The 11,526-nt window shown below is 48.6% G+C and overlaps 1 protein-coding gene across 1 annotated transcript; it reads right to left on the reverse strand.

The window, feature by feature from the left end:
- Positions 1-5: 5 nt before the first annotated feature.
- On the reverse strand, positions 6-10,932 carry MYD88 (MYD88 innate immune signal transduction adaptor). The gene is made up of 5 exons (XM_068175509.1): positions 10,523-10,932; positions 5,946-6,077; positions 4,179-4,359; positions 3,555-3,646; positions 6-2,045 (listed from the first exon to the last, which is right to left on the reverse strand). The coding sequence occupies exons 1-5, from the start codon at positions 10,872-10,874 to the stop codon at positions 1,891-1,893; spliced, it is 912 nt and encodes a 303-aa protein (XP_068031610.1). The 5' UTR covers positions 10,875-10,932; the 3' UTR covers positions 6-1,890.
- Positions 10,933-11,526: the final 594 nt, after the last annotated feature.

An 11,526-nucleotide genomic window follows, 5' to 3' on the forward strand; every position in this document is an offset into this window, starting at 1 on the left:
GCGGCTTTTCCGTGCCAGCGCCGTGCTGGCCCATCCCGGCCGTGTCTCCCCATCCCAGCCGCGTTCCCTCGCAGGGAGCAGCGTGGGCCATGGCCTCCCTCTAGCGTCCACAGCACGGGCTCCTCTGCCTCAGCTCCCCTGAACGAGCCACCAGAGCCCTTCCAGCTCTCCAGGCAGGAGGGATCTGCTTCGGTCCTGCGAGTAATGACCCAGAATTGATGTTTATAGGCTCTCCAGAGTATGAGAATTCACTGAGCCCCCGGAGCGCCTGGGGATCAAGCAGCCTCCTGAACCTCTTCTGTAATTACCATTTAACGATTATGCAGAGAGCCCGAGGCAAGCAGCTGTCTCCACTTCTGCAGGAGAGGCCCCAGGGCAATAAAACAAACTATTCAGAAACCCCTCATCAGCTTAACTTTCCTCCTCCCGTGCCCACAGACTTCTCACTTGTTCTAGCAAGACAGGAAGGTGCAAATGTCACCTTGGCACGATGGCAGCAGTTACTTTTGCAGAAGAAACACCCAGCTCCTGGGTCTATCCAAAAATGGCTCCTGCTGCCAACACGATGTGCGTGAATGAGCTTCACCATGCTCTCAGGTCAAGGGCTGCTGCCGTCAGCCAGGAGGAACCAGCAGCAGCACCTGGACAGGATTTGGCAGCATCCCTGCTAAGGGTTCATTCACTGGCAGGGAGTGTGAGGGAGGGGGCAGGAGCCCATTTCTGTCTCAGCCCTGGTAATGCTTTAAAACAAAGCTAAAATTGAAAAAATAAAATCACATCCAGATGCAACCTTAAAAATGTAAACTAGTAAAACATTAAGCTGTAAAATCAACATTAGTCAGTGGCTGAAGTAATGAACAAAGGGGCAGAGTTCAAGCAACTGCAGACACATAAGGAAGATTCCTCTCTTCCCCAATTTAAAAAGTCAATATTTACTGTAAATCTGTTTAATACACCAATGGATTGCTTTAAACACTCCTTTGGGTAGAACTCCTGACCTCCACCCTGATGAGATCCAGTAGTCACAGGCAGGATTCAAGGCCAAGTCTAACAAACAGAGCGGTCTCGACATTGCTCTGAGCCTTAGTCACAGAAATACAGTAATTATTGTGGCAGTTAATTAAATTAGGCTCTTTCCTATTAATGTATCATTCGCTTCCATATTTTAAACAGCCCAAATGTCAATTTAATACACTCCTTATTCAGTGTTTAGCCCTGTGCCTTTGAGGCATCCCAAAAGCTGCTGTGTTTTGGAAGGTTTTTAGAGGTGAAAGAATTTGAGATCTGGACCCACGGATGTGCAGACCTTGGTCAAGTCAATGAGCAACAGCAACCCCTGATTTGTGCAGTAAGGACTGTCACTGAAAAGATGTATTTTAAGACTCTGAATTTCTCCTGAAGGAGAAGTAAAAATTTAGTAATATCTGGGAATATTAAATGCTGGTATAAGGTCACTGAATCAAATGTGACCTGAACAGAGACAGACCCGTCCAATATGGTAAACCTCCCACAAGCCTCAATGTTATTGTAGCTTTAAAACATTGACAAAACCTGAAGTTTGAGGCTCTGAGGTCTTGCTAATTCTTACACCAGAGTCTTCCTGTATCAGACACTCTTTAGATGTGTATTTTCAGTATTTTTAGTGAAAGTGCTTAGTCAATAAATGCTGGATGCTGCTGCTCACTGACTTAACCTGGAACACCCACACAGTTGCTTTATTTCCCCTCACAGTTGTGAAGAAGTGCTGGAGAGAGTTCTTTGTTCCCAATCTCAGGCTCCAAGCAAGGATCCAGGTTCTGAAGTGGTGGAAGAGCCTGTGTCAAGGCCACCCCTGGTCCGAAGGCACAGCCAGGACAGGTTACAAGAGCACCCAGCTCTCAGGACTTTGCATCAGGGCAGCATGAGGGATTTTGCCAGTCTCGTCCAGAACCATTTTTTGGTGCAAGGATTGGTGTAGTCACAAATGGTAATGAACCGTAAGATACTCGGAAACTCGTTCTTCATGGATTTGTACTTGACTGGAATCAGCCGTTTGTGACGAGCACCTAAAGAGAGGTCACACAGAGAGGGTTACACAGAGAGCCCACATCCATTTTCTCCCCACCACAACACCCACGTGCGCTCCTGGTTGAGCATCATCTGATTATATTGCAACCTGCTGTCACTCTGGAGAGCAAGTCTCTGAGTCCTGATTTACTCAGGCTGCAGATGTTCCCCAGTGAATCCCCCTGGTATCTGCTGGTTTTGAGACACCATGAGGTGAAAGCACCCTCCCTGTGACTGCTGCTGCTTGAAGGAGCAGCTCTTCTACAGAGGAGCTTCTCCCCTTGTAGCTCTCCACCTGCCACCAACTGCACTGTGCCCAGCACAAGTGATGACACTGAGACCAGCATGAGGCAAATAACTAAGATTTCATAACTTCAGCAGATGCTGGAGTAATCCAGAGAGCTCCCAGAGCCTGCCACCAAACCCTTCTGTGCATTACCAACACCCCAAACAAACAGGAAATGCTGTGACTTCTCTAAGCCTGTTACTTCCACCTGTGTTCTCACTGGCAGAGCTCAGGGCATTCCATACAGATGGAACTTCTTTTCCTGTTCTAATGGAAGGTGTGATGCCCACAAAAAAAACTGGTGAAGAACTCAAAGGACTTTTCTACAAATCTTGATTACTGGGGGCTGATACAAAGTCCTGGGAGTGTTCAATGGATTAACTGATGTCATATGAAATTACTGTGTCAAGGAAGATGAAGTGAATTCCTGTCTCTGCCACCAGCTTCCAGTCTAACTTCTGGCATGTCAGATGCCTCATCTAGAAAAAAGACTTTATATCCAGATACTCTTCCCAGTTCTACATATCCTCCATACTATTAGGCTGGGCTGCACTTACTCCCCAGCAACACAGACAACTGTAGAATGACTACTGGCTAGAAAAGAGCAATCACAACAGACTTGGCAAAAGTAAATTGGGGGCTTTTCAATTCAGAACAAAATATGTAAAAAATTTACCAACCTAAGTTGAACATTCATTCCATATTTTGTTTACCTATCCACAATACTCAAGGATCCCTGCAAGAATCATAAAATGGAATGGGTTGGGTTGGAAGAGGCCTTGAAGATCATGCAGTTCCAACCCCCCTGCTATGGGCAGGGACACCACCTAGACCAGGTTACTCAGAGCCCCACCTAGCCTGGCCTTGAAATCTGCATGTTCATTACTTGTCACCTAATTCCCAGCTTTACTCACATCCTGGATTTATTATACTACTTGTCTCTTTAGCAGCAATTTTTCCTGTGGATCTGGAAGCCCTCCACAAGCCTGACACGCAGCTCTGACATTTCTGGAGCAGGCAGCATTATCCCACTGACAGCTGGAGCAGTGCAGCACAGGCAGCTTCTTGCTCGTGGGGAAGGTGAAGAGCAGGGCAAGGGACTCAGCCCAAGCCTCTGTTAGTTCTAGTGGTACAGTGCCCACCGGCCTCAGCTGAGGGTTTAGATGTCACTATAATAAAAGGATAATGTGCAGCTGTAAATGGGATATTTGTGTGATCTTACCTGGGGAAAGACTAAGAGCAAATTTGGTCTGGAAATCACATTCGTCGCTTTCCAGGTAGTCATCTGAAACAACAACCACCATCCTTCGACACCTGAAGATTAAACAGGGGAGAAAACAAATAAAATGTCAAATGAGATGGTTTTCATTCCCACAAGCAGAAGCATGTAGTGCTCTGAATTGCTCCAGTGGAGAAGCACCTGTCTGTGTTCCAGCAGGAATTAACTGCAGAGCAGGAACGACTGACAGACACAAAGTGATGTTACACAGAAAAACCTGATTACAGATACACACTCACATACCAAAAAATGAGGAAACAGTGAAGTCCAGACTGTCTGTGCAACCTTTATGTGATCCTGTGTCTATATATGACACACAAGGCAAAGAAAAGTGATTGAACATAAGCAGCATCACCACAGTGGCACCTTCCTCATGAACACAATGAAGCGACACACTGGGGAAAGCCTGAATCGTCCTCCTTGAGCCAAGAGCATAAAGCAAACCCCATTAAGACATTCTTGTGGATTTTTGCTGTTTCACTGGCACCACGCTGCAGACGTCACTGTAAAATGAATGTGATGTTCCACTACACTCACAGCTGGCCCCAACAGCCACAGTTCACTTACCTCCTCTCTATAAGTTCTCCGCTGATGGACCACACACAGGCTCCTGGCAAGACATCCCGATCAAATACACAGAGCTTCAGTTTGAACTCTGTCTGCTCCAGCTCCCTGATCATCTCCTGGACAAACTGGAGGTCTTTCTGACAGTAGCAGATGAAGGCATCAAATATCTCGGTTCCACTCCCTGAAACCATTAAAAATGTAGCTGTCATCTACTATAAATGAAGTTCACTCCTGTAGTGAACTTTCAAGAGCTCCCACAGACTTTAACTCAGAGAATCATGAGTCTGACAGAAAAGCTCTGGCCAAACTTGCAAAGGTAATTTAGCCTTTTATTAGATGGGCTGCCCTTCAGCCCAGACTCCTGTCCTTAACAGGGCTGGCAGGAGGTAACACTCATCAGTGCCCTGGCTGCTTTCACTGGCCAGGCTGTTCACACACAACCTCGTTGCCTGGCAGGGGTCAGGGAAAGGAGCTGAGGTGCAGACAGGCAAAATCTGTGGAGGAGTAACATCCAGCTGCAGGGAGTCTGGGTGGAGCTGGAGGGAGCAGAGTACCCCAGGGGATGCAATGCAGAGCCCTCACACTCTGGGATTTCATTGAGAGTTTCACATCTATAGTATCCTTGTGGCTCTGGGTTCTTTGTCCCGAGTTCAGGTCACAGAGATTCAAACTTCCCAAGCAAAACAGCATTCAGCAATGTCCTGCCATCTGCTGTGGATGGAGCTGTGGGGTGAGCCTTGACATTCGGAACCTGTCATTTTTATGGCTAAGATGTCAAGTCTGGGTACCTGAAGTCATATCCTAATGTGCCTGTTTTCCAATTACATTAATGGCTGGCAGCTCTTGTTTATTTAGCAGTTATCCAAATATTAAAGTGCTGCATTTTAAGGGCAATGTTTCTCATAATTAAGTGCCTTAATACTGCTGGATAGTTTCCAACTGTGTTAGTTTTTTTCCATATCAATGTCACTACAGATATATTCAAATCTTTATGCCAGTTAAAGCCTACCACAGTGAAAAAATAGGTCAGGCTCTAAAAGCTGCTGAGGAAAGTATCAACCCAGCAGGCAGATTCAGCCCAAGAAGCATCCAGTGAAGCAGAAGGGGAATGTCTGCCAGGTCAGTCAAACTGAGGGTACTGCTGCAGAGGCACAATGCTAACCTGGGGGTCACATCAGGCAAAGCTGCCGTGTACAAACACCAGAATATTGCTCTGTGGACATTTGGGGATGATTAGTGATGTCCACACATGCAGCAAAGGTGGCCACTCGAAGTCAGATTGGCCAGCACACACATGTGCACACACCTGGCTGCACATGCAGGGCTGCACACACACAGAACCCATTTCCTCTCTCCACCCACTGCACACCCAGTCCTAATCAAACCCACTTCCTTTTTCATTCAAGGTGGTTCCACCTGCCAAAGACAGGGCAGGGAAATCACCTCTGACACCATTCCCCCTGGGCTCCAACCCCTTGAGCTTTCAGCAGCTGCTGCTCTGGGCCAGGCTGGGCTAAGGGACATATTTCTGTGAAGTCTCTTCCCATGTGTGTCCAGTGGCTCTGTGCCAGCCTGCTCCTGGCTGAAGTGTTTCCCAGGGTTGCTTTCCCTCTCTGCTCTAAGAATCAGGAAAAATGAAGAAAGCATTCTGGCCTGGGGTATGTAAAGTTGTGGGAATGATGAAAGCAAACAGGTTTTCTGTATTTCCCATGGGGAAGGTGATTCCAACAGGAGGTATCAGGCAGCAGTGGAAGCAGGGGCTCTTACCATATGGATCATCCCTGATGGTGATGCCCATCAGTTCCGACGTCTTCGGCACGCTGCTGTCCACTGCTGGCACTTGGAGAGGCTGGTTGGCCTCTTCCTGCTTCCTCTGCAAGTACTTCTTACAGTCCTCCTCTGCAAAAACACACAACCAGGGCAAGAGGCTCCTGTGACGTGGGTTTACACTGCTGGAGTTCATTAAAACAGGAATAGCTGTTTCATGGATCAGGGATGCTGGAGGAAAACCCCCTGTCAGGTTTTTTCAGTATGTAGAATTTCTCTCACCTCTTTCTGAACATTTTGATGCTGCCTTCACCACCTCCTCTAGAAATTAATTCCTGAAAATCACTCTTGATATTTTAATACTTTCTTTTACTTGTTTTATTCTTCCTCCTCCCCTTACCTGTACTATGTCCCAGTACAGCTTTAATACCAGGAATAAGGTACAGAGCAGGTCCCAACTCTGCTATCTGCTCACTCTGTTCTGCATTTTGGAGTATGTGAAATCACAAAATAGTTGGGGAGGTTTTCAAGGTGTCAATCTTTCTGCCCATGTAAAAAGCCACAAGACAAGACAAAATGGCCTCCAGTTGCACCAGGGGGGGTTTAGATTGGATATTAGGGAACAGTTCTTCACTGAAAGGTGGTCAGGCATTGGAACAGGCTGCCCAGGGCAGTGGCGGAATCAGCATCCCTGGAGGGATCTAAAAGGTGTGGCCCTTGGGACAGGATTTAGAGGTGTCCTTGGCAGTGCTGGGTTAATGATCCTGTAGGTCTTTTCCAACCTTAGCAATTCTCTGCAGACACACAAGAGCTGATTCACACCCCAGCCTTTGCCAGCCAGGACAACTGCAGGTGACAATGACTATCCACACTCACCACATACAGCAGGACCATGTAGAATTTTAAGGAGCCCCTGAAGCAGCTTTTATGTTGTGCAACAGGAATAGGGATCCTCTTATCCCAAGCAGAGTAGACATGAACCCCCCCTTGAGATAACTGAAGGGCAAACCTGTCACAGTCACTGCTGTGAACTTCCCAATCAGGTCAGTGATGGGCACACATCTATTATAAACAGACTTGGTTTAAAAACAAATCATAAATCTAAATGTGAGACCTTTGGAGAACCAGCAAGAAACTCTGCAGCCCCTGCTACTCTGTAATTACAGAAGAACTGAAAGTAAAAGGAGATTTGAAAACCAGAATTATGAAAAAGATGAAACTCCCTAGAGACTCTGCTTTTACTTAAAATAAAAAAAAAAAAAAAAAAAAAAAAAACAACAAACCAACAAGTGTTAATCAGTACTGATCAGCTGGCACAGCTGACTGGTGCAAGAGCAGAGTAAAGGATCCCTTGGAAGTGCAGGATGCTGTTGGGAGCCCAGTGAGACCTCCTGTACCACAACCTGGCACAAGCAGGTCTGCAGGAGCCCCAGTCCCCTGCTTCTATCTCAGCTTTGCATCTTGTTACTGGATTATCTCCAAACTAATGAGGCTCAGATCTGATCAAAGCTTTTCCTGAGGCTGAGGCATTCCCAATCTGCCTTTCTCTTCCCCTCAGCCTCCCCAGTCCTGCAGAGGGGAGAGTCAGCCACATTCTTTACCAGCCAGAAGGTTCAGATTTCACATCTTTCCTCACTAAAGCCCTAACTCAGGTCCCACCTCTCTGCCAGCTGCCTGTTGCGTGAGGTGTGTCAGCTAAGTCAGTATCTTTGAAATCATGATTAAAGTCACTTTGAAGTTGCCAACGGGTTCAGCAGTCTCAAAGGAAGGACTGGCACACAGCCACCACCTCAAGTGTGCCTTGATTCCCTTGGGAGCCAGTTTCACAATCCAAAATACTGCTGAATAGGCAAGAAGAGGCAATTATTTAACAGCATTGCATAGTACTCAATACGGAAATGTTCATTTTCAGTGTATTTGCTCTAAGTCTTCACTCCTTGCCTCTGATTCGGGATGGATCAGTCCCCAGCTGGAAACAGCACCTGATTGTACAGGTTCATGAGAGTGAACAAGGATCAGGGATGACTTTGGGACCATAAAATGAAACTCCTCCAAGCTGTCCTCCTCCACCAAGCACCAAACTAGGCTTTACATCCTCTGGCAGTCAAACAGGAATTGGAAAAAAAAAAAAAAAAGGAATAGAAACATGAAATTTAAAGCACAAAATCAGTAGCATGATGAGAACACAGAGAAAACAGATCCAGGATATTTGGCATATATATCCAGGCAGGAAAGTAGCACTTTTGTAACAGGTCAGGGAAGAAACAAAAATCACTGTGTTTCAGCAGGAAAGAGCACAAATGTATCAAAGCAAAAAGCTTCACCTCCCTGAAGATGGTTCTACAGAGAAATAAACTGCTAAGGAGATCACAGAGCAAAGCTGCTGGGACATCAATACTGATATTTTCTGATTCTGAGATGGATCCCACTCAAGAAGTTCCAGAGGTACACAAAGATGGCCCTGGCATCAGGAATACCATGCACAGGAATACATGAAGCCTTTTCCTTTTTCTCCTTTCCTTTCCAAGGAAATATCCACCTTTGTAAATATCTATGACTTCTGCAAGAGGTCCCAGCAACAGGTCACAGCCTCTCAGTGCAGTTCTCAGCCAAAAATCATAAAAGAGGAACAGTCACACTGGTAAGGCCCCAGACTTCATCCTGTCTCATGCACCGCACAAAACCAGGTGTCCAGGAGGGAACATAAGAAAAAATAAGCTTACAGAGATATTTCCCTAATATATATATATGTATGTATTTCCCTAAAATCTATATTTTAGGTATAATCTACAATCTATTTCTATATCTTTCAGACTATTCACAGTTAAGGAATTTCCTGAGCCACAAAGAGTATTTTTGTTGAACAGCCCTTAGTAGGCCCCTCTTCCAAGAATTTACCTGTCTCCTCTTATCAGCATGACCCAGCTCTGGGTAAAAACTTGTGATTTCCTGCAGCCCAGGCTCTTCCCACTCTTTCTGCTTGAGTCTACCCCAGCTCTGACAAAGCCCACCCACAACACTCCCTTCCAGTGGGACAGACAGGTCCTGAGCTCAGGGCCAGAACCAGCCTGGGTGATCCCAACATTTTTGTGAAGCCCCAGATCTTCTGCACAGCTGGAAGCTCCCCCAGATTTGTTCGGAACCTCTGATAAGCAGATCACAAAGCACACTGATGCTTTTGTCCTTGCCAAAACCTGGCCTTCAGACTGTGATCTTAAGTAGGAAGAACCACAGGACCAAAGGGAAGTCCTCCATTGCTTTTTGGTCAGGCTCTCAACAGAGACGGATTTCTACATCTTCCTTTATCTCCATGAGTAACAGGAAGTGACATTTATTACTTCCTCCCTGCTAACTCAGTAAGATCTATTATACAACACAGGCCTTCAGGGAGTTCTCTGGCTTTGGAAATGCTTCGCTAAAAAATTTCCCCTTCTGATGACAGCTGGGTTCCCTCTAAATTTCTCTGACCACAAAGACTACAAAGAGCCCAAAAAGAAGTTATCAGAACAGCACAAGGACCTTCATTCTTCTCATTGACCTGCCTCAATTTTTTCAGTTTGCATGGATTTTTTTCCATTACATTATCCAGTGCCACACATACCTCATCTCCCCCAACAAACATCTTCCTATCACACTATACCCACGCACCATAACTTTCACTCTGTCTCCTAGCTAACCTGGCTAAGAGCATCTTTTGACACACAAACGTTTTAATTGTGGTAAGACAGGGCTCCAGGTTACTTTGCAGGGCTCATGGTTAGCAGAAACACAGCACAGGTCTCTCCTGGAAGCCAGGTGAGATTTCTGTGAATCACTGACTGGTTTGGGTTGGAAGGGACCAGGTCATCTCATTCCACCCCCTGCCATGGGCAGGGACACCTTCCACCATCCCAGGCTGCTCCAAGCCCCATCCAACCTGGCCTTGGACACTTCCAGGGATGGAGCAGCCACAGCTTCTCTGGGAACCTGTGCCAGAGCCTCACCACCCTCCCAGGGAAGAATTTCTTCCCAATAGCTAACCTAATATCTAATCTTCCAATATCTAATCTAAAAATCTCTTTTAATTTCAAACCATTATCACCCTCCAGCCCTGTAACAAGTCCCTCTCTCTCCTTTTACACGCCCCCTTAGGCGCTGAAGGGGCTCTGAGGTCTCCCCGGAGCCTTCTCTTGTTCAGGCTGGACACCCCCAGCTCTCTCAGCCTGTCTCCGTAGCACAGGCGCTCCAGCCTTCGGAGCACCCGACAACAAAGAGGATGTCACTCCATCATCTGGACAGGGCTTTTCTTCTCGAGGGGGATTTTTTCTTCACCTCACCTCAGCGGACAGAGCAGCGAAGAGCGACACGAACAGCAAAGATCAACACGAAGACGAAGGACCAACGCGAAGAGCAAGGACCAATATGAACAGAAAGACCAACACGAACAGCATCCCCTCCCTCCCCAGGCATCAAGGAGGGGACTCCCCGGGCTCTCCGGGACTCCCCGGGTTCTCCGGGACTCCCCGGGCTCTCCAGGACTCCCCGGGTTCTCCGGGACTCCCGGGCGACCCCAGCTCTCCCCGTTCCCAGCGCCTCACCCACGCTGCCGGCCAGGTCCGTCAGGACATCGTCGCGCCCCAAGCGGCGCAGCACAGCGAGGAGCTGCCCCACGGTGGCCCCGCCGGGACAGCGTCCCGGCCATTCCTCCAGCAGCGTGGCCGTGGGGTCGGGCAGCCTCTCCAGCCGCCGGATCTCCAGGAAGCTGCAGCCCAGCGCCTCCGCCAGCGCCGTCCAGTCCGCGGCCGCGGCCGCCCGCGGGTTGAGGTAGAGGCCGAGGCGGCGGCGGACGCCGTAGTTGAGCGCTACCATGGGCACGGCGTGCAGGTCCGGCGGGACGGGGCTGGGGCTGGGGCTGGGGCTGGCAACGGGCTCCGCCGGGGCCGTGGCCATGGCCGTGCCGCGCTCCCAGCTTCCCCTTCCCGGCACTTTCGCTTCGCGGCTCGCCCCGCCTCTCCACCGCGCCCGCAGGGCTCTGCCCGCCCGCCCTCCCCCGGCGAGCGGGGCCGGTCCGCAGCGGGACAGTTCGGCCTGCCGGGGCAGGGAAGGGATGGCTCCCTGAACAGCCCTTAGTGGGACCCTCTTCCAAGAATTTACCTGTCTCCTCTTATCAGCATGACCCAGCTCTGGGTAAAACTTGTGATTTCCTGCAGCCCAGGCTCTTCCCACTCTTTCTGCTGGAGTCTATTCCAGCTCTGACAAAGCCCACCCACGACACTCCCTTCCAACGGGACACACAGGTCCCACCTCGAGCGCTGTGTCCGGCATTCAGGGACTGGAGCGGGTCCGGAGAAGGGAATGGAGCTGGGGAACGGTCTGAAGCACACGCCCTGTACGGCGTGGCCGAGGGAGCTGGGGGTGTTTAATCTGGAGAAAAGGAAGCCAGGGGATACATAGGGGATACATAATCTCTCTCTAAAACTCCCTCCTGACAGGAGGCTGTTGGCAGGTGTGGGCTGGCTTCTCCCAGGCTATAAATGATAGGGCAAGATGACAGAGTCTTAAACTCTGCTGGGTACGTTTAGGTTGGACATCAGGAAGAATT

Source organism: Anomalospiza imberbis, chromosome 1 (genome assembly GCF_031753505.1).
Source record: "Anomalospiza imberbis isolate Cuckoo-Finch-1a 21T00152 chromosome 1, ASM3175350v1, whole genome shotgun sequence".
In the NCBI taxonomy this organism is placed as follows: Eukaryota; Metazoa; Chordata; class Aves; order Passeriformes; family Viduidae; genus Anomalospiza; species Anomalospiza imberbis.

What these genes read in the sequence shown, in the direction of transcription:
- MYD88 (XM_068175509.1), bottom strand. Translation starts at nt 10,874, where the DNA reads ATGGCCACGGCCCCGGCGGAGCCCGTTGCCAGCCCCAGCCCCAGCCCC. An exon ending in GGACCTGGCCGGCAGCGTGG is followed by an intron (nt 6,078 to 10,522) that starts GTGAGGCGCTGG and finishes GTGTTTTTGCAG; the next exon opens with AGGAGGACTGTAAGAAGTAC. An exon ending in TGCTCTTAGTCTTTCCCCAG is followed by an intron (nt 2,046 to 3,554) that starts GTAAGATCACAC and finishes ACCTCTCTTTAG; the next exon opens with GTGCTCGTCACAAACGGCTG.